This window comes from Anopheles merus, chromosome 3L, assembly GCF_017562075.2.
Source record: "Anopheles merus strain MAF chromosome 3L, AmerM5.1, whole genome shotgun sequence".
In the NCBI taxonomy this organism is placed as follows: Eukaryota; Metazoa; Arthropoda; class Insecta; order Diptera; family Culicidae; genus Anopheles; species Anopheles merus.
In genome coordinates, this window is record NC_054085.1 from 1,291,976 (window position 1) to 1,315,638 (window position 23,663).

Here is a 23,663-nt window from a genome sequence, read left to right on the forward strand (position 1 = left end):
CAGGTTCAGAATAGGTACATATATTATAATTATAATTTTTAATGTACTTGAATATTTGTTTGCCTATAACGCAGGCGTATTCTAACAGTTTAAATCATAGATGCACTTGCTGCCACAAGCGGATATCATATCACATTTGGTCTGGCCTAAGCTTGAAAGTTGTTTCAATAGCGTATTTCGTTTTAGACAAGAATATAATAAAAATGTAAATAAAATATCGACAAACACATTTTATTTCCTTATAGTTTTTTATTATTGCAACAGAACCCAGTGTACGGCCAAATTACAATTTACTTTTTTCGTGCACATACGTATCATGCAGCGAAAACAAGTAGCCCATTGAAAGATCCTAAAAATGCTGAACGCGTGCTTACAACGTTGCTTTTAACTCGGGAGTGAGAGAGTTGGGCAAAGTGTGTACTAAGTAGGCCGGAGTAAAGTTATTTCATTAGTTCTCGGTTATCCCGACTGGCGAGTTGTTTTCAACCGATTGCAGGGAAGAAAGAAAAAAAAGATGATTGTTATTACTTGGAGTAGACTACCAATAAGGTTGGTTATTTGAAAAGCAATTAGTATGGCTTACATTACACGTTCTGACCGTACCGATCGTACCGTGGTAGAACCGATTATATTGCAAATAGAGAAGTATGAACGTTTATAAAGTGTGAATTAATAACAAGAATCTCGCTGAATCATGAATCATCAATGAATCAAAGTTAAATAATTGAAATAAGTACTGGAGAAAGTTTAATATTTTTCTCATATATCATGATACAAAACATATGAAATGAACAAATATTGGTAATTTAAAAAACCTTGTTTATTTTAATTTCTACAAACATGTTTATACAGTTTTTTTATATAAAACACATTTTATTAACACATGACACGTAAAGTTGATTTTCAATTTATTGCAAACTGTAATCAATGGCTACGGTAAACACTGTGCTACAATAGATTGGAGTAGAAGATGTTTTCTATTACAATTCAAAATCCAAACAAAAATCGTATTTAATCATTGAAAGTAAACAATCGAATTACTTTTCCTGCTGCAAACCGATTGCCACACAAGTTCGCTTTCGGATCTTCCACTCTACCAGTGGCTCAGTTTAATTTTCTACCCATTTCCCATGACTCGATATGTCTCAATACTTTCACGAACGAGCATTTTATTGCCTCGTTAGTTCTTATGAAAATATAAATGAGCTTTTCCAAAAACAAGCGTACCAACATTGTTCTTCAACATTTCGATATGTTTTGCTTCGTTTCGCAAGGCTGCAAATTGCTTTTCTTTTGTCAACATAATTGAGTAAGAAACAGTTATGTGTAAAAATGTCTCAATCAGGCAGAAAGCACTTTAAACGCACCCATTACTTAGTTGGGTTTCATATGTATATTTTTGTTTAAATAAGAACACAACACAAAGCCAACGTGTTTGAATGTGCACGTGATTATTTAATGTAGTGTTTGTAGTGTATAATAATTTTTAAATTTTAAATACTACTTAAAATGTATTATAATTCTTTTCAACAGATACACGGCCTGGTCTATACTAAAATGTACCTTACAAACACTGTACAAAATATGTTTTACATATTCGTTACGAATCGACAGTTCGTTAGACCAAAAGTATAATGTTATAAACTATCTGTAATTGCATGACGCGTTGTAATAATCAAACAAAGTGTAACGTGATGAATTTTGTTTCTAATCCAGCTCTGCTAGACGCTAAAACAATAAAATATAATCGTCAAATAAAATGTCGCAATGTTGAATGAGGGAACTTCAGTTCGTTCTTCATGCTTTCTTACTGAAGGAAAGCAATTATGTTGTTATCGTTAATTGTTGGTCAAACATTAGCTAGTTCGAAAATTGGAGGAAAATTGAGGCGGACGATGATAATAATATTGTGATGATAGACATTACTCGCTACAGTATCCAATCTCCTTGATCTCCTTGGAAAAATAAAACGATATAAAACCTTTTGAGAGTAATTTATAGTTTTCAAAATCCTTCAATGTTCAAATATTAACTCACTAACAGGAGTAATATTAGGAGCAATTTCAATCTAATATTTAAAGGCATGTAAAGGCACGGTCAGGCACAATGATTGTTATTTGGATATCGGGGTATCGTCGTTTAGATTTCACAATTATTCAATTATACATGATGTATAGTGCACTATGCCGCAGTGTTTTATGTATGTTTCGCTATAGGTAGTTATTTTGCATCAGACAACCATAAAACAAGTAAGAAGCTTTGGTTATACTTGTCAACCAGACCATTTTATTCAGACTCTGTTCATTCGAAACTTTTTTAACAAACGTTGGGTATGTTGTTATCCTTGAAAGCACTGTATCGTTAGTATTATTTTACACAGCAAATACCGTTGACTAGGACTTTCAATGGCATAAATTTTCTAACTTAGTGAAAACAACAAACGAACGACAAACAAACGAGTAGAATAAAAGAAATAAAAAATGTTTATGACACTACTACAATCGTTCAATGCTATTCAATATAAAAATGGTACCATGAAATGAAATTAAAAAATATTGAAATTGAATCTTACCTCCCTATTTTCTTCAAACTCTATAGTAGCAGGAGGAGAGGAGTGTGAATATACTTATTTTAAAACTGTTCCATACAAGCAAACATTGTTGCCACTTTACTTTTAATTTTATGACTGAAATTCTTAGTTAAAACTTTTGCACCCTCTCGTTTTAAACATCAACAGCTTTGGTAGCCTTTTTACCAACACACTCACGTGCCTTTGTGACACCCGCAGGGCTTAAATGGCTTTCCTATGCTAATTTGGTGCGGCGGAGTGCACGCGTTAAGTACATTTAATTAAAACCACATTACACGCATTTAAAGGGGTTTGAAAGCAATTAACACAACCTCGACGTGATATATCCTTTCAAGATGGGATAGTCTATTGTTATTGTATTATCAAATTTTTAGTTGCAAGTCGGCACAGTTGATGTACGAATGTTTCGAACATTTTGTCGATTTCTCTACAGCAGAATACATTTTTAACACTAGTTTTTGTATAAATATGGTCTTTGCATCCATACACACTTTTATTCTGCAATTTTGCTTTATTTTTAAACCATTTTTGTTCTTGCAACTTCTAGTTTAGGTCCTTTTGATGTATTTTTTTGTTTCGAATTACACACCAGAAGCGGCTTCATATGAAGCTCTGCATCGTAATAATGCTTACTCATACAAATGTTGCTTAATCTTGTTGCAAATCTATGAGCAAATAATACGTCTCACGATTTCAATCCTTCAAGAGCGGATTATGCTCTAATCAACCATAATCCACCTATTGTTGCAAACTGGTGTGATAAACCGTCCGACCTACAGCTGGTGTTGTAGTGTGGATAGGTCAATACCAGAATGGTGTTGGAAGAGGAAAATGAACTAAAAATTATACTTTCACCCCTTGTATGCAGTCCCTTTGTTACGCTTGGTTTATCATCCTATAATGGGCATGCGTATCAAAGCGTTGCTCCCTTCGTGAGATTCTTTTTTTTTTCATCAAAAAGAAAGCTGATGTTATGCCAGCTGTGTAAAAAAAACACTTACAACCAAACTTACCTCTACGGTGAGCGAGTAAAAGGGAAACTGCGGGAAAATAGACTGAGGTAGATTTTTTGTGGCTTTATGTTTTCTCTACATTCTATACTAAAATAAAGACAAAACAATGTGTTGTTACGTTTTCCCGTAGAATTAAATATCTAAAAAAAAACACAAACTTGCTTTCAAACTGTGTCATCATTTCAACACCCAAAATAAGCAATAACAAATGTAACAGTATGTTTCGCCTACAACAATTGAAGTCTATTCATATAATAATTTGTGCTCCATTGTTTTGTAATCATTCTCAATATTTTGTTTTATATTTCTATCTGACTTTATTTTATTTTTCAAATAAAACAATAACGTGCAATAAACGAATTACTAAATGTGAATCGTAGTAGAACACGTGTTTTGGATGGTTTGCAGTTGTTTGAAAAATGTTTGCCACACACGCACATGATAATTCAAAGAACCCTACGAAGTCATTACTATTCGCAAATGACACATCAAGAACGCATATTTTATAGGCATGCGTCGGGCTTTTCGTCAACATTTTTTTTGTGTTTTTCCAAAAGTTACATTTCAGTCCTGAATTGTTTTCTATGCAAATAATATACATTCCGTGTTTGCGATATGTTACCCATGGCAATCGGAATAGTTGGTTGTTTGTTAGATTGTTAGATTGTTGTTATTTTTTTTCTTCACATATGCATATACTGCTCTCTGTGGGGCAAGGTACGACAAAGATTGGTGTATAAGTAATATCAAGTAGAAGTTGATTGAAATACGACTAATCTATGAAATATCAAAACGTGCACTAGTGCAATAAAATTGAAAAAAATATAAATTATATTACTTAATTCTTAAGCGATTTTCCCGCAAAAATACACAAAAAATAGAATTTCTTTATTATTACGACCGTATAAAACTTTATTGATACAGTTAAATTAATAAACCATAATACATAAATTAATTAGTTTTAACATAAAAAAAAGATTTAAAACGGTCACTGCAGGTGTATATTTTAACGATAATATTTCTTGGTAGTTTTTATGCCTCTTATGATTTATATAATATAAAGTCATTTACTGCTCTTGTGACAGTAGACGTTTGCATAGGGAGACATTAAAAATCTTTTGAGTGAGTAATGTTTTATACCCGCAAAACATAAATATTAAAAAAGTGTACACTTTTTTATGCTTGAGAAGTTGAGAAGCTTTCACTTCATGCAACCTGGCTGGGGTCCCCATTTTCTTGCGTGTTCACTTTTCATAAAGAACCTTGCTACCCTTTTCGAAACATTAAAAAGGACTCGTCACGTCATTCGCCCTAGTCACAAATGGGGCCTTTTTCGACCTTCGAGTGCGCTAGTAATTAAGCATTTATTATCCTTCCGGAAACTGTATGTGTTTGTGTGTGTACATCTACTAACTCCTTGATGTTGCAGAGCAACAAACAAGCAAAACTTCTCTGCAACAGCACGTACACAACTTTCTTCCTTAAACGCATTAATAATCACCTTCTTAAAAGAAATCGAATTACCAGGAAAGGAAATATCTCGATTCGTTTAATGTTTCCTCATTATTCACCAGCCACCGTCTGGCTGGGTTGCTTATCAACGGCGTATTTATATATATATATATTTTAATGTAACCACGTCCTGTATGGTACGATGGATATGAAGGCTACGTTTCCAACCCTCCGTTGTGTACTGTTGGCAACCCACGCCGACCTGCCAGCCGTCCTAAACCACCGTCACTTTACGCTTACCATATGCTAATCAATGCCTTGGCAAACGTGCTGGGTTACTATTTGTTTGTCCCTTTGGCGTAACGTCACGTGTCGCTGTTCATTGAAGGTCGTGGTGAGTTGCAACTATTGCCCGCGGTAAGGATAGCACCTAGCGGATCTGGAGGGCACTAGAGTGAGTGTGTGGTGGACGTGGCTGCCTAGAGACCCGCGTTCACATGGAAGGTAAAAGATGGGAAAAACGCAAAACAAAACAAAACAAACGCCCGTTGGCTGGATTTGTTTATCCTGTTGGTGGTCGCACGTAGATCGGTTGAGCTGATGATTAGATTTTGGAACAACGTCAACGGTCATTGTGCGAAACGTTTCGGAAAATTGCTTCTCTACATGTGCCAGATTGAACCGGCAGCATTTCAGAAAGGGGGTGTTTTGTTATCATACGAACGACGCTATCATATGCACAACGTCGACGCGTGGTATAGAGTGGAACAAGATAACGCTATAGTATGTTATAGATGGTAGATCACCCTAGCAGCAGCGTGTTCTTCAATTGCCTTTACGCGGTTTTTTTTGGTCGGTGTAAATGTTTGGATCGAGTTTACGATTTTAAATTGTATGGGAACTATTTGCACCATGGTTTACCCAAATGACGTTTTATTTATAGCTTGTTACGTTGTTGAGATTTCGTTGAGTATTTTACATCACTAAAAAACGTTCTAAAAAAGAATATACAAAAATTGGGGAATATCATAGTTATAACAGAATGAAATCATCATCCATTCAACATCAATAATCATATTTTAAGTTCGAACCGGTTTGAAGCTAATCACGAATTTATTAATATTTTTCACTTTTGTTGATCGTCACATTGTATGATACATTTTTTATTATTTTTTAACACATATCTTAATTTAAATGCTGATACCTAGAATCGATAAAATATTAGAAACATTGCTTTTGGATGAGTAGTCACCTGAAAACGCCCACAAAATAGTTTTCGCTTATTATTAAATTATTTTAAAATAGCAAATTAAAGATAATTTAAAATCAATTTTAAAAAGCGATTTGATAGGCAATTGATTATTTTTTCTTGGTAAATTATTTTTAATGCTTTTAATTACGATTTTCTTCAAATCGTACAAGCCGCACACAATATGGAGACTTAAGTGTTCATTTGAGTTAATCTTATAATTCGTTAGGATATCATTGGTGTCCGATTTTATTTATACGGATTCCAAAAACGTTTTAGGATTTCCAATTAAACTGTGTTTTGTAAAAAACAACATGATCCATTCCTTGTAAAAATGTTTTCATACATTCCACTCCAATGTTGCATGTTCATTTCGGTTGAATTCAGCTTCGGTAGTCACGCGAAGGAAGAGTTCATTCGTCGGAAAGTTTCGGCAATTTGTGATTTGGATGCAGGGTTTTAGATTTCGTCACAGTTCGGATTTTGATTTCATTCTTACAAGATCCTAAGCATTTAAGGTAGCGCTGATATTCGGTATATAAAATAGGCTAGTTTAGTTTTCAAAAGTTTGTATTAATTGTTCATCTTTAAAAAAATAACGGTAAAAAACCATAATGATCGATGGATCATAAAAAAATGTGGGTATTGTTCACACAAGACGGATCGGACCGTACAAAGGTTGTATTTGTGAGCTTATGAAAACATAGGGTGTTTAAAATAATTATGTCAAGGAACTTTGACTATAGTTAAACTTTTTAAAGTTCCATCTCCAGCATTCAAAAGTTCAACCACATATGTTTTATCCATAATAATGTCAATAACATCAGTATCATGCCAAGTCGTTAATTTATCCTTGAAAATATTACAGAAAATATCATTTACTTTTTAAATTTTCATTACAATACCAACATTTTGATTTATTTCAGTCAAATGAAGCCAACAGACCCAAAGTATTTGTAACAATAAACAAGCCCATGCTACATTCAAAATCACACTGAACACCCCTGTAATTTTCACAGGACAACCATGCACAAACAAGCTTCAGTTTTCCAGTATGACGAGAGCGTTACCGGCTGCCGGTTGTTCAGTCGTGTAGCAGCGCGCAACTATGTGTAGTGTACTTGGAAAACATCAAGATACGCTGAACGATTTTGTACGAAAGCGTGAAATTACAAAATAAGGTTTATCGGTTTAGTTTTAATTTCCTTTTGAATTATATACCATCCTAATAATTGTGCTGGTGTTATTGAAGATTGTTTCTGTGTGGATTTGTGGAAACTGCTCGTTTTACATTACAACGTTTTAATTTTATGTGTGGGAATAGTACAAACTACGATCGTCAACAGTGATAGTCGAAACCTGGGAGAAATTTGAGTTTCTCCAACAACAAACTCAAATAAATCTTATCGACGTATAGTGGAAACTGTTGCTGGCTAGCACTTTTCTCAATTTAATGATTAACAACTGCAAAGGATTACCAAATCACGGATGCAACAAAGGATTTGCAGTGTATTATATCTTCATAAAAAAACATGTTTTATGTGAGATTGAAAACATCAACTAAGCCGTTTTGTAAGTGGAGCAGTTGCACATGCTGGAATGTGACTATGTAGTTTTAAATTGATCGAATTGTTTGCCACCTTGTGAAAGGATGTGAAACAGAATGTATATATTGATATTATAATTGAAAAGATTAATAGAAATCAAAGTGAATATAGAGTCTGACATTAATTTCTTAAGTTTTGTGTTCGATTAAGATCGAGTGTGTAATTTTTCTCACTTAAATTATTTCAGCATTTAATACAATATCCAAGCAATGAAATTAATCCGACAACAACAAAAGTTTATATTGAATTGTGACAAACTGCCATTTTCAAGTGATATATTTATATTACATTTATTTTAAATGGTCCCTAATAGGATTTGAAAGTGAGAAAGTTTCTACAAAGTTTCTGTGCTAAAATATTGCTGTGTTAAAATAAGTTCAAGTGCAGTTTAAACAATCCTTCACCCCAAAATCACACCAATTCCGTTACGACCCGAGCAGGTCCAAACAGGAACACAACATTTGGATTTAAATGGATACCGCTAAAAAAACAGGAAGGAAACATAGCACAATGACATCGGCAATGTTTTTCATTTCTGTGGTGCTGTCTTTAGTTAAAGGTAAGTACATGCACAGTATTCCAAATCTAGCTTATAATTCCAACTTTTTTACTAAGCTGGTACCACTCATCTACTTTAATATGTATAGCATCCGATATTCCGAATAAAATAAACTTTAAAGAAAATTTCCATTTGCAAAAAAAAAAAAAATACAGATAGATCGTTATGCAGAGTGTGCATGTGTGACTTTAAGAAGGAAACCTAATGAGTACAGCAGTTTATTCATAAAAGATTCCAAAACTGTTGATTTTTTTGTCTTTTATCTGATAATGTGTTAAACAAATCATTTTCAGATTATAATTTTAGCACTTAATGCGCATGACTAAACGGATGACATTCTTATGCGAACCGAACAGTTTTCTCGTAGCAAGTACTAGTCTATTCTGTTGTGTGGCATAGAAGAATAAAAATAAAAAGAAAATAAAAAATGTTAATCAGTACTAAAATAAAAAGAAAAAGAAGGACAAAATAAGGCGTATAAGAAAAATAAAATTAAAAAGAACTTAAGCTGACTGATAATTTGCAGTCGTAGGTGCAACCAATACATCATGCATAAGTATAATTACAATGAATTACATTCTTGGATTTTAATAAATATTTATATTTTAGCACTGGTGATCAATAATAATAAAACTACTGTTAAGAATTTTAAAAATAAAAAAAAACTTATGTATAAAAATAATTGTTGTATAAAGATGAGAATGGTTCAAGATAAAAATAAATTAATTGTAATATGAAGGGAAAAATTAATCTTAGCATGAAATAATCCATCAGTTTTCCCTTTCAAAGCAATTGATTCTTTAAAAAAACGCTTTGTAGATCATGCTCTATTAAAATCTTATCCGTTCTTAGCTTTCAATTGCTTTAGAAGGAGCAATTACGAAAGTTTACTCTCAATAGTACACTACTTGTCGTCAGATCAAAGCACTTGAGGGATAATCGTTTTCCGAAACCCATTAATCATAATTTTATCCGCTGGATTTGGATCTTCTCTTGAATGTCTCAACCGTTCGAAAAGAATGGCTGCACGGATACAAAAATCACAACCTTTTTCTCACTGATTTGCCACGCTATCAATTTTGTCGCTTTGCCATTTTATAACTTTGTGTGCTTTACTCGTCCGAAAACGGTAATCTGTGGTGCTGCGCTACCGTACATAGCATGCCCTTTCGACCATCGAGCGTCGAGTGTTCGCACACCGCCTAGCTGCTAGGCTACAGCTTGTGGGATTGAATTCAATAAGCTCTATAAAGAACTTTAAAAAGAACAACATGCTGTTTCTCGCTGTCCTCTTTGAATGACGGTCCTCTGTCAGAAAGGTGGAGGAAAGGTATCGAAATAAAGGGATGGGTGAAATCATTGTGGAAAAAATATACAACTTTTCCGAGCTCGATTTGTACGTGATTCTTTTGAACACACACACACACACACACACACACACACACACACACACACACACACACACACACACACACACAAACTCAAACCGTGTCGGTAAAATTTCGAAAGCTACACTTTCTTATAACGAAACTTATTGATGTTCGCTGTGAAGAGAAGAAAAAAATCTCTAGGGATTGTAAAGAAAGGTCCCTTCTGTATAGCAATCAGTGGAAAAGGTGTAACTGATATCAAATTCTTAACCATCTACAAGCTTGGAAACATGAGATTTTTTGTCCTCGATTCGGGTCTTACCCGAGGATACCGATAAAGATAAAACCATGCGACCGATTTGCTGATCTTTCAGATTTGACACGCCACTGAAACTCTCGAATTTCAGCATGCTAACTGTCAAAAAACCGAATCTTGGTTACATTATTTCTATTTTCAGGGGTTTTTGGGTGCTGCATTCACAACCGAACCGAAAATCAATGTAACAAAACCGATACCGTTGAAATGGGAAGCCCAAATGAATTCTGGTCTAAATTTACAATAGTAGCTTTCTAAAACCAAAACCAACACGAAAATGTTATGCGAACATGTTAAAGAACCAGTTAGATCATTCAAGTACGATGCCAAACATATATGATTATGAAAAGACGATGTAGACTGGATGTTTTTTATTAATACATTTTCCTGCTGAGTATTGTCTCGCTTTTGTAAACGGCAAAATGAATCCTGTAGATCCATCTGCTGAAAGAGTTGATTATTATAAAAAGTAGTATTTATAGACGAGAAAGTGCTGGAGTTCCGAATAAAATCCAAAACAAAACTTTTTAACTTCAACCAAAATATTCATTGAATCGCTCACAGTGGTACGAAGTTGCCAACTGAAACATATTTGGGTTTTCTTTTCGTTTTGCACTTTGAAATGTGCTTGACAAGGGTAATTGATTCAATTTATATTAATTAACACTTGCTTAAGACTTCTCAGCAGAAGTTAGACATCATATCGCCACGCCATTGCAAATTGATGATCCTTTATTATGCCTCTCATCATTCTAGTGCAGCGGTCGGCAAAGTCCGGCCCGCGGTCCAAATGCGGCCCGCCACAACATTCAATCCGGCCCGCGAGAGGATTTGACTGATTTTGAAAGATGGGAAGAAACGAAGAAACGAAACGATCGTTCACAAATTACTGAAGATCTTTTAATATACCATATTAAACCATCGTACTTTTTCAACTTTTACTTAAAGTACTATGGAATGACGGACCGTTCAGTATGTTCGAGCTCGAGGTCAATATCCCCGTAACTTTAGCATGATAATGTAAAAAACTTGAAAACTTTAAAGTGCAGTTAGTCGCTTGTGCTTTGTGACCTTTCGGAGCTGGTTTTAATTAAACACTACAAGTTTCAATCAACCATGTTTTGAGGTTCGATTTGCACCGCCACCGTGTACCTGATAACGACTGTGATGAAAATATGCCATTTTCGGCTGGTTGTAGAAAAACTAGGAAAGATAATTTCTTTACTTTTACATCTGTTGAAAGGGAATTATTTCAGATTACTTGCACAAATAAGTTAAAGATTTTGTGAATTGCCTTTCGTCAGTTATTAGGAATTTTCACCACGGTGGACGGAGACATCCATGATTTAAGTTCTACCTTCGATTTTCATCAATTCCTCCTAAGTTTTTGCTACAAAATTGTTAGAGTAGAGTTTTTGCATCAGTTTGCGGACTAGGGTGGTATATCGAAATTCTGTTGAAATTCACCTGAAATGATTGCATTGAGTTTTCGCGTAATTGTTTGCCACAGCGAAGCCAGTGGATGCGATTCCTAATTCCTGATCTGTTTCTTCATGTTTCCCAGGTATTATTTTACTGTTTGGTGGGTTGCATCGATATTCCGGTTCAGCTAACGCAGTAATGTAGCCACTTGTCCCTCTGTCTTCATTTCAGCTTCTTTGTTCTTCCTCAAAAATGAACCTGGGCTTTCTTATGATGCTTTCATTGTTGCCTTATAGTTCCAAGACGTTGGCGACCAAAATGCAAAAACGGGTATATACGACGTCCAAAAACTTCCGCACGGAGTCCATTTTGGACGCTACGGGGTGCCATTCTTTGATCGCGCACGCTTTTGATTCACTTTTTGGCCATCACGGTTAGAGTTCGACTGATAGAGGAGTCAAATTTTGTCTGTTAACTAATGGGATACTACTGGTCAAAGTGTAATTAACGTTTTGTTAGTGCGGGTTAAGATAAACCCATGAAAAATCGATAATTGTTGTCCATTTTTTAATGCAACCGTTATGTAATATTAACATCATTTTAACACCATAATAAGCCTATCGAAATGAAGGTCGCATACGAAATTTTATGATTTATATTTTTGTATACTAAAAAAAATGTTAATAAGTAGGTTATATCAATTTTGAACCATGCTTGGATGACACGATTATAGGAAAACAGCAATAATACCAATCACATTGCTTGATATCATTAATCAATTATTTTGTTTTGTAAAATTTTATAAAGTAATAATTAAATCACAATAATTGTATTACCGCATTGTCCTGGCCCGCGGCTTCAGATCATTAACTAAATTTGGCCCGTTGCCTCAAAAGTTTGCCGACCGCTGTTCTAGTGGATTTTATATCTTTTTCATACTGTTTTTTGAATGATCAGTCAACACACAACTGCACACAGTAAATGCCCTTACTGTGTCCGTTGACTGTAAAGAATGGGTTTGGAACGTTTACATCGGTTTAAGACCAACCTGAGAACCAATTCATAAGAAATCGCGACTTCCCCTTTACAATACTCTTTTTCTGGGAGAGTCAGGCTTTCCGAATTCCCTTTACTTTTTACTTTGACGTGATCGATACAATTTAGAAATCATCATCATTACCACTGAATGTTGTCTACCCATTACGGTTCTTCCTTTTCCAAAGGGATTTTTGATTCCCTAGTAAAATTACTCCTTAGGGAGTAGCAAGATGGGTTGTTAGTAAAATATACCAAATAACAAACTGAATAGAGCTCATTTTTATAGCATTAGCAACCATGTTGGGTACACGAAATTCAGCCAACCCTAGTTTGTAGGCATACCGAAACCAGACACAGGCAATTTATAGCTTCGAGTTTGTGACGCAAACGGTGTTATGCAGTGTAACCAGCAGGTAAAAATGACCTTATAAACCAGCACCTATGATTTATGAAGTCAAATCAGTATATTTTATTTTATAATTGAAGCGCTTTCGTTTCATACTTCTGTGCACCTTTGGTTATCTATAACCGGTAGGAAAAGGATAAATATTGTTAATACCAACAAGCACAGAGTGAAGGTCTGCAGGAAATGCAATACAAAAAAAAAACATACACACACACACATTTTATTGAACTTCGTTCAACAACAAGATTTATCATGTCCACTGAATATAAAAGGGACACACACACTGACATACAGACAGATACACAATCATTGAAAACGAAAATAATCCTATTTATAAGGTTCTTTAGTACAGCTGTGACCACTACATGTGTTCGACATGGTCAACTTTTACGTGAAGAATGGACGCAATTGCAACCATATAAATGGAGTGTGTCGCTTGCGATCTCTAGGGCATACACAAAACGAGCGGGAACATACCCTACCGATGCTTTTTCCTTCAGGATGCTTTTTTTCACAATCGCATAACATTTTTTCGAGAATGGACACAATTTTTCCTTCATTATTTTGCGGTTAGTAATGGCCGTTTGGAGAATTTCGTAGCATTCAGGTTAGTTTGACCGTTGAATATGAATATTTCAGCGACAGAATTACATCGTTGTGTATAACGCAATATGTAGCAAGGGTTTAATTTAACAAAATGATTTAAAAAAGAATATTGGAGCAAGCAAACACATTTGATGAGTTTGGAAATAGTAGCTCGCCAAGGTTAAATGTGTGAATTAGTTCACAGTTTGGGTTGTATCTACTTCAAACACACGTGCGATGGGAAATAAAACACCACAAAAACGCTTTGATCAACCCTTTTCCCTGAGATTATCTCTGGCGGCATCAATCGCTTATATTGAGTGCACCAGATGTCAGGCAACATTCAGGTCGCGGTAGGAAAAGTTTACTAGCATCAATTAAAATAAATCTACATCCTACCCGGGATGCTTTTATTGCTCAGCCCGTCGCAAATGCGAAACACTAATTAAGACAACCATTCATATCTTCCATGCCGTGTCACTCTCTGTAGCTCTGTGTATGCGGGTGGAAGTGTTTCAACTTTTTCGTTTCAGTTCGATGGCATTGTTCGGCTGGAAACGTTTCATTTTCTTCATTTCAACTCAGAACTCTCGGTATGCATCTGAAGTTTATGAAAGGCTACGGCATTCTTACGACGTCAAAACTTTTTCTTTCCGATGAGCTAGACAGTAATACGTGCTGTTTCGACGTCTCCAATTGAAGCCGGCCATGAGACACTACTATTCATTGATGGAACATAGAAGATTTACGTAAATAAATTTTAATTATACGCTTACTATCCAGCCCTAGCAGAGGCAGCGGAACCATTCAACAAACAGAGATTATCAATTAAAGCCCGCATAAGCATCGATACTCATTATGAGTTGTATAATTTAGTGTTCATTTAATTTAAAACACTAAAATGGGCATAAATAATAGCACCAATAGCAATAATAGCAATAATGTTTGAAAGTTTGTATTATTCTTTTCATTTTAAAGCAACTTTTTGGAGCAACATGCTCCCTTCAACCCTCAAATTATTTCAGAAAATTTATCTAAGAACTATTCTACGATTTGATTGCATAATTATTACAACGATGTAGTTATATTTTGTAACCAAGCGGTGCGAAAATATCTAACGAATAGCAATGTGCAAAAAAAAGCACTCGAACATATTACTCGCAGCGCTTTTGGCATTAATTATTTTATTATGTTTCAAGCGCAGCTTACAGAACAACATTATGCTCTGCCTGTGTCTCGGAGGAAACGAAACATTACCGTGCTACGATTGCCTATTTGGTTACGGTTCAGTGAAGTACCTCTCGCGTTGCCATTAGGATACGAAATGGATACACGTTGTAAATCATTCGCCGGCTGCACGTCCTGCCACTCTTTAATAGCTGCTAGAAGCATTCAGATCGAGGCGTTGTCACGTTGGATTGTTCACTGATAGGTTAAATGTGGAAGTACAAATGAGCCCTTCAGTTCGCCGCGGTTCCATGTGTTTCCTTTGTGAGTCGTTGACCTTTTATTCGTGTTAGCCGCAACAATGCGATACCCAGGGTGCGGATGGTAATTAACCGATATAAACCAATATGTTACCCAATATGCTAGGCGACCATTCTTACCGCAGCTGACTGTGCATTAGGGTAGGATTTAGCCTTAGTTATAGGTGTGTTTCTTCCCCCTGAAACATATTCTCGATGTGAAACAATGATTCATATTGGTAAAAAATTTAGCCGTGCGCTTTTCATTACATTCGGTTCACTGACATATACTTGTTGTTGCTTTTGACCAAACTTACCTTTAAAGAAAAATAAAACATTGCATGTTTTTAGAGTGTTTACGGTCAACGTGTATCACACGTTTAACGGATTTTATTCAGATCGTTAGACAAGATGTATGACGTCTTCTATTTGGCTACGCGGACATGCCGGCTTGCTTCTACAGGTTTTCGCAACTTATTCAATGCAAAGCAGCCGAATAGTCCGTCCTTGCTACGGAGGAACAGTCCATATGAGGCCCATGACAGACATGTTATTGACTTGTACGAGTTGACGACTTTACCACGGGACCGACCCTGCAAGTTGCATGAATTAACTAGTCACTAATGCACTATACCATCAACTATACTACAAAATATACTCAGCTACTCTGAGCCAATCGACTGTTGATTCGTTAACTTTTACATTAAAATTGTAACTAAAATTTCAACTCCAGCTTAAATCCAATTCAATTTAAATGCCTTCTTTCTTTTTCAATCAAAGTATGTTTCACATCAAATGTGCCTTTAAAAGTCATTTGTATTAATATTTCCTCTTGCTAGCCGCAATTTACGGAGTCTCTGTTTGCTTACACCGTCTTAATTTCCTCCTGTTCAACATGTCTAATGGAATCGAGGGGTCTCGTTTGGTGAAAGCGCCATAGCACGCTTCATATTTCCCTATCTGGTTGAGTTTTATTGAAACCGCTAAGTAAGCATCGTCCTACCTTCCGAGCAGTTAACATTGTACCAACTCATCGCCTCAACTGCACTGCTACCCAATGCACACACCGAGAGACTTTGTTCAAACAATCAAGGGATCCCGGATGCGCCGAGAACCCTCGTTTCAAAAGACCGTTTAATAAGACTCCGGGCGAGCCTGGGGCTATTGCATTTACGCTCATCCCTTCAGAGGGATAGAGAAAATGACTACTTGAAATCCGCCTGTCATCTGTCGCCCTTCCGTTAGGGACGGACACCTCTGCTAACACATCCTGCATTTGAACTTGGGATTCTTTCAGCGCATGTTAACGATTTCTCCATGAATCGCAAAGCATCCCTGTTGCCGATGCGAACTTACTCGAATAAATCGCAATTGTTTGTACTAATGATTATTCATAAAATTTTCATAATCCTCCACAACCTTTGCATACAAAAATGCATTGCAAATAGCGAGTCCTTGCACGATTACCATCTGCGGTGGTAGCAATCATACATTTACATTTGTGTTTAATTCCAACTTGTACCAGTTTAATTTAAAAGTGATTCCAAGAAACTGAAGTACAATTCAAACTTAATTTGAAACAAAATGTTTAAATTTTAATTCATTTGTGTTGTTCATCCTGAAAAACAGCAGTACGTATGTTAAGCGAAACTATCACTGGCATAAATAATAACAACAAGAGCAAAAGGCAAGCCATTTTGTATACATAGCTAAATTGAAGCTCACGCAACTTAAGTAATTGAAAACTCAATTCCGTCAAGACTAATTCAATTTAATGTATCCCTTTTTATAAGATCCATTGCATAATAACTGTCGAATTTGAGCCGCATTTCCTAATAGATATGTCTGAAATTTATTGCCTGATGTGCCTGAATGCATCTTAAGCGGATATTAAGAATGTTCGTCGTTGGTTTGAAATCCCATAATTGGAAATTCATTCCCATGAAATTAAATTCCCGGCTCGAGCCCAGCCACCCCAGCTAACGGTAGAGTTCAAACAGGAGGGTTGACCAAAGGCAGATAAGGGCAGATGGTGAGACTACTACACCTTTTGTAACAGTGCGATTGCCACATACAGAACACCGCGACCAGAAAGGGACACATGGTAGGAAGTGGAAAAAATTAATCGAACACGCTTGAGAGTTATTTCAGCGAATAATTAAGAACAGTGTTGAAAATCTCACATATCAATTTGCTGATTGTACTATCCCTTTTGTTTGCAGAAATGTTCATTACTACTAAGGCGCTTATAAATGAGTTCCTTTCAGTGAAAGATAGAACGCTCTTACATGCCACGTTATTTTTTATGATACATACGATTCTATCATCTCGGAGTTGTAGTACGACAGAAGTAATAGCAAAACGCCTACCTGATTCGTAAATGGATGTTCCCGCTGTGCTGACAAAACGGTCGAGCTATTGGTGAATTCTCCCCGTAGATAGGCTTTTCTCAGCTTTCAATTAATGGCTTATTTTAAGTAGCGCCTGTAACATTAAAAATAAAAAGGTGAAAACGCTTCCCTCGACGTCATTCGCTAAGTACCGATATCAACCGGCCATTAAATCCCTTCCAATAATAAATCTTTCTCTTATTGGGAGGGACATTCTTTTGAAAGCTTTCGTTGATTTTGTAGATTATAATTGCTAAAGTGAAAAACGGATGGACCAAGTGGTTATTTATGTTCGAAAGCAAGATAGTAAGAAACGATTGACCTTAAACAAAATTTGTGATTGTAAATGTTTCTTTGAAAACTTTTCAGGCTAAACCGTCTGGACTCGTTACTTGTTAAATCACAAGACCAAGTATAAGTAATAAGAATAACTTTCTTTAAGGGAAAGAGCGATATAACATATATTAAATGATTGATTTAGTTCAGTTTTGGAATGGCTTCGTAATAAATTATAAAATAAGTTGTAATATAAAAATATACTATATAACCATCCATTCATACCATGCGTTGTATTTTATCAGTATCCATTTATTGTTGCTATTTGGTTTTCATTGTTACAGCATACATTGTATTAATTTCGCTTTCCCTAAATTTAAATCATCCCAGTTTTTGTTTACTTTATTACTATGATTATTAGTTAAGCTTTTCAAAAAGTAAACAGAACTAACATTGATTATCTTTGCCTGCGATGAAGTAAATTAGCATGCATGGTGTGTTCATACTTGCCACCATCATGATTGAGACATCGGTTAGCTCAAACAAACCTTCCACAATAGAGCTTGAATCAAGTATGCACCTGCGTATGCAGTGAAAGCCAGTCTTCTACAGTAAATGTGTCTTTAACTGCCTCAGCGTGTCCTCTATACGCCCTTGGCACTTTGCTATCTTTTTATACAAATACTACATACCACACTTTACGACATAATCTAACATTATGGATCCCGCTACCAACAAGAGTAGGATGGAGCTTTTTAAGTGTATTTTATGGGAATGGTCGAAAAAGCTGGTGCCTGCTGCGCGCTAGGACTCATTGACACGTCCTGGATTGTGACGATACGCACAAGGGTAAACAGCTACACCGTTTTCGCCTTTTGATTCAACGAACGGCTATCAGTGTTTTTGCGTGCGATCAATTTGAGCCCTAAAGTTACGGACTTTTCACTTTATCTTATCATGTGCCATTCTTCTTGCTGTTGCAGTTATTAGGTTTATTGGTTTATTTAGGTGAAATAACACAAAAATATTGTAAACAGTAGTTTAAAATTCAAGCATACATACATAAAACCCCTATGTCCTAATGTAGTAGTATCGCAAAATTTATATCATCTCAGATATTCATATGCATATTACTAGTTTCTATTTCTAGATTCCGCGAATTGGTATGATTTTCGTAGAAACTGGATCGTTCATTTGCTGCTATTGGTTTTCTACCCACCTCTTAAAAACAGCTACCCAAATCGTCGATAGATGGCTCAGTGAATGAAGAGGGTTCATTCCCCAAAAATGGTCAGCAAAACAATTTGCATAATTTTTCGAATGATGTGAAACATAGCAACTCAAATTCTGGACATAGCAAATTGTTGTTGGTTTTATGATTGTGATGAAAACGCTATCCCAATAGTAACAGCAAGCTGTTCCAGTTTTTAGGAGGGAATAATATTTAAAATACGCCGTGCACAAGAACGCTTCACAAAAACTAAAGCTAAACAGATGTTTATATTCTCATCAAAATATTCTATAGTATAAGAACTGATAGCGCTTGGGATTGTTTCTAGGTGTTTTGGACTATTTATGTTCGTTGATCGATTTTATATAATTTTCTATTTTTGCCTTTTTTGCAATCAACTTCTTGAAGAAAAGGGAGTAAGAAAAATGCATCTATTATAAAGTGTACTTTAGGCCACTCTCGTGGTACAGTCGTCAATACGCACAACTTTTACGCCATATCATTTATGATCGAACAAAGATGCACTTTAAAATCGTTTTGTTTTATTTTTTCTGTTTGAAATGGGTTATAGTACTTTTGATATATTTAAAAATATCAACAGTTTTTAAGTTTTTTTAATACAATATTTATGCTTCAGCTAAAAAAAATCAGTCCTTCGTGACCAAATGAAAGAATTGAAATATTTAAACACGAAAACACACACACAATAAGCTGTCAAATTAAAAACAATTACTTGCTCCAAATGTTCGTACATAAAGTATCGCGAAATTCGTATAATGCCGTAACAAGTAATACACAGAGTTGGTCATACATACACATATGATTTTGTATAACTTCGATATTTACTGTCTTTTGTAGAAAATCTCTTTGATTTAAAATTATTACATTATTCAGATATTATAAGAAGTAACTATTTGTAACTGTGATTCTCATATGTATTTATGTATTTACTTATGTTTAAGTTTATTTAACGACTTTGGCTGTACTTGGCCGACTCTGTCATGTTTTGTAGAAAAAAAAGTTGTACCCTGAGGTTGATAAGGCATTCCTAAACGAGCATCATTGAAATCATGGAAAGAGAAATGTATCAATTTCCACATAGCATAAAGAATATGTTTCTGATAGACGCGAGTAACCGTACGTCTTGTCATCTATGATATAAAGCTGATGTTCTGAATTTGATTGTGCACTTAAAGTCATTGGGGCACTTTTATGAACGTGAACACACGTAGTTTCAAATATTCTTTACCTTATATACGTACCGACGTATGATTGTGCACCAAAACAAATTCTCAACAAGCATTAGCAAGACATGTTCTTCAATTATGCGGTACAGGGAAGCAATCATACTTCGAAAAGAACTATCTCCTGATTATTGTAAAATACATGAACATCGATCTTTGGTATTGAAAAAAGAAAATAAGCTAAGGTAGCACAATACTGCTCACTATAATTGATAATCATATTTTCTATGGTGATTCGCATGATGTGATATGAGCGGCTGGGCTGGTGATGCATAGAAAAAGTAAATAACCGAAGTAATATGAATGAGCCTCCATATTTCAAAACATCTTAAATTACGCTTTGAGATTGATGATTGATGTATGTGTAAAATACTCGCAAGTATTTTTCATACCGAACTGCTTACCAATGATATACGTTTGTTGTAATATGTATTGTTTAATTAGGTGTTGCTGGGGTAATATGCACCCTTGGGGCAAAATGCACCTTTTCTATTTTCTTATGAACCACGAGTTGTAGTCACGAAAAAAGTAGTCAGCAATCAAGAACGAATTAATATATGGCCGTTCTGAGAGTTATGGGTTCATGCGGTAATACGCACCACTTAACGAGAGTTGATTCATTTTCAATGAAATTCGGTAGCAATTGATGGTTTTGTCAATTAGTATGGTGTTTTAAGGTTAAATGTAGTATTCTATTAAGGAACTATTGTCAACAGATCTACATGCACAGAAACACAAAATGTTCACAAAACAATAACTTCATCCCTTCAGCCACGTTTTGGTGCAATTTTGCTTGCCGTTTCCCCTAGGGATAAAAGTCCAAAAATCGTTGTCTTTTCATGCGTAATACAACTACCTTCTTCTTCTTCTATTTGACGTAACGTCCTAACGCGGATATGCCGGCCTATAAGGCATTCGAGACTTAATTAATTACCACGCAGCCGGATAGTCAATCCTTGCTGCGGAGGTACGATCGATACTAGGCTTGAACCGAAGACGGCCATGTTATTTAGTAACTCGAACGACTAAACGACGAAAGCCCTTCTTAACACGACGAGTCGTTGATTGTTATGACCACTTTTTACTAGACATTGCAGTTGTCCTGGTACGCAATAGATTGCTAAGAGGAAAATAAAAGGGAATAAAAAAATAATAAAAAAATAAAAAAATAGATAAAAACATGGACAAAAGGAAAAGCAGAAAATATAAGGACAATGAGATTTGTCCCTTTTCAGGTTGTTGTAACCTTTGCGGAGAGTCTTATCCCTTGGACCAGTCAGACGCCCGTTGTTCGTCATTCGCCGTCCAGCTCGTCTTCAGTGCCTTGCCGATGGTTTATTCTCCAGATTCCACCTAATTTGAAGAGTAGTGACGATTGTCCTGGCAGCGACTCAGACGGCTTCATAGGTGTTGCGATAGGCGCACATCTCCAATGTTGTCAACAGAAGTCACACTATCTCAGATTGATATGTTAACCTATAGCAGGATAGTCAGTTTTGCGTAAGGGTAACTGGTCCATACGGAGCTTAAATTGATGAATTGCATGTTTTTTTTAAGCAGTGCGAGTAGATGATTGTACCACGGGTCTCACATTGACACGAATACAGTGTTTATTCATGTTTTACATCTTTCAATGCAGGTCTTTCTAAAAGCTACTTGCTACATTCTTAGGAAATTGGGTTTTTTTCTGAAAGTTGTTTGGTACAAATAAATATATAATAAATATAAACAAAAATATAAAAATAAAAAGAAGTCGCATTATATTTTTGAATAAAATATGATACGAATATATAATATAAAAAATAAAATTTTTAATTTAAAAACACCCCATGAACTATCTCTTTTTTGCAGAATCTATGGCTCTACCAAGTGGACACTTTCCAGACAGCAATTTTCTAGAGGAAGATAGATATTCTCCTGGATTTCTCACACTAGGACAAAAGTACAGTATAGCGATCGGTTCTACAGTAGTGTTGCCGTGTAAAATTAATGAAACAGGTAATCAAATATTATCCTTCTATTTTCAAAAACAACAAGAAATAATCACACCCCAACTAAACACTCTCAAACACCTTAAACTGATTTGTTCTCTGACGTGTTGTTATAGAAAACTCTAGTCAATATGTGCTGGCATGGAAACGCGACATTGCCGTACTAACGGCTGGAAATGTGAAGGTTACCGTTAATCCGAGAATTCGCTTAATGCCAGTGCAAGCGCATACTGATCCACATGGATCGTTGTCAACCGGGTATAACTTAGAAATCCGAGACGTGCGCAATTCGGATGCTGGGGACTACATTTGTCAGATTGGTTCGATGGAACCGAAAGAAATTGTACATACACTTGAAATTTTAGTACCTCCAAAAATAGACTACATTTCACCATCGAACAAAATGGACATTCATAAAGGAGCACCGATACGCATGGAATGTCGAGCATCCGGTAATCCGACTCCAAAAATTGTGTGGTCCAGAAAGGTAAGAACTCTTTTATTTTTCTCTCTCTCTCTCATTAGTTTTTATTATCATTGGTAATGAAACATTATTATCATTGGTAAAGGGCCGGTCTGGTGGTACAGTCGTCAACTCGTACGACGTAACAACATGCCCGTCATGGGTTCAAGTCCCGAATAGACCGAGCCCCCATACGTAGGACTGACTATTCTGCTATGGTAACAATAAGTCAAAGAAAGCCAAGCTCACTTCACCAGTGGGTAGAAAGGCAGGCCTTGACCGACAGCGGTTGTTGTGCCAAAGAAGAAGAAAAATGAAACATACAACCACTTTTTACTGTAACAAACATAGTAACAATTACTAAGACACAAATAATGTGGCAGACCGTCATGCTTAATTCATTTCTTGAAAAAATAACTATTTTGTTGTATTTTATAACCATAATAATTTAAGTCATTTATAAAGACGAACCTCACGCACGTTTAAAGTCTATTAAAAAGCAAAATTATCTTTCTTCATCTATTTTGTAGAATAACATGATGCCAAATGGAGAGGCAAACAAGACGGGCAACGTACTCGACATACTGCATGCTAACCGACACACCAGTGGTCATTACAAATGTACTGCAGATAATCGTGTCGGTCAACCGGACACCAGAGAGGTTTTCGTAAATGTATTATGTAGGTATTCAAAACATCGGTTGAAAATTATATACAAACAGTTATGCAAGAATTATATTTCACAATATGAATCAAACGATTTGTTCCTGCATCAAACTAATTCATTGAACATGTTTTCACTTGTATTAGATAGACGATAGAAACGAGGATAACATTATAAGAATGAAATGAAAAATAACACATCCCATACAACACACAACACATACCAAATTCTAGTGAAATTTCCAGTTTTCATTTTAATGTGCTAACTTTCTCATCAGTTCTTTCGTGGAAATTTAGACAGTGCATACAATAGCACCCACACGACACTATTT

General features: G+C 35.6%; 1 protein-coding gene across 5 annotated transcripts in view; it reads left to right on the top strand.

Annotated features, from left to right (window-relative positions):
* Window positions 1-478: 478 nt before the first annotated feature.
* Window positions 479-23,663, top strand: part of LOC121599810 (neuronal growth regulator 1-like) — a 28,679-nt gene continuing 5,494 nt past the window's right edge. Inside the window, exons 1-5 of one of the 5 annotated variants that reach the window (XM_041927883.1) lie at window positions 7,349-7,485; window positions 8,099-8,470; window positions 22,066-22,212; window positions 22,322-22,692; window positions 23,199-23,349. In XM_041927883.1, coding sequence (XP_041783817.1) covers window positions 8,383-8,470; window positions 22,066-22,212; window positions 22,322-22,692; window positions 23,199-23,349 — 757 coding nt within the window. In that variant the 5' untranslated portion in view covers window positions 7,349-7,485; window positions 8,099-8,382. Of the gene's footprint in view, window positions 550-7,348; window positions 7,486-8,098; window positions 8,471-22,065; window positions 22,213-22,321; window positions 22,693-23,198; window positions 23,350-23,663 lie in introns of those variants that run through there. The other 4 variants (XM_041927885.1, XM_041927884.1, XM_041927886.1 and 1 more) reach the window with 4 other exon arrangements.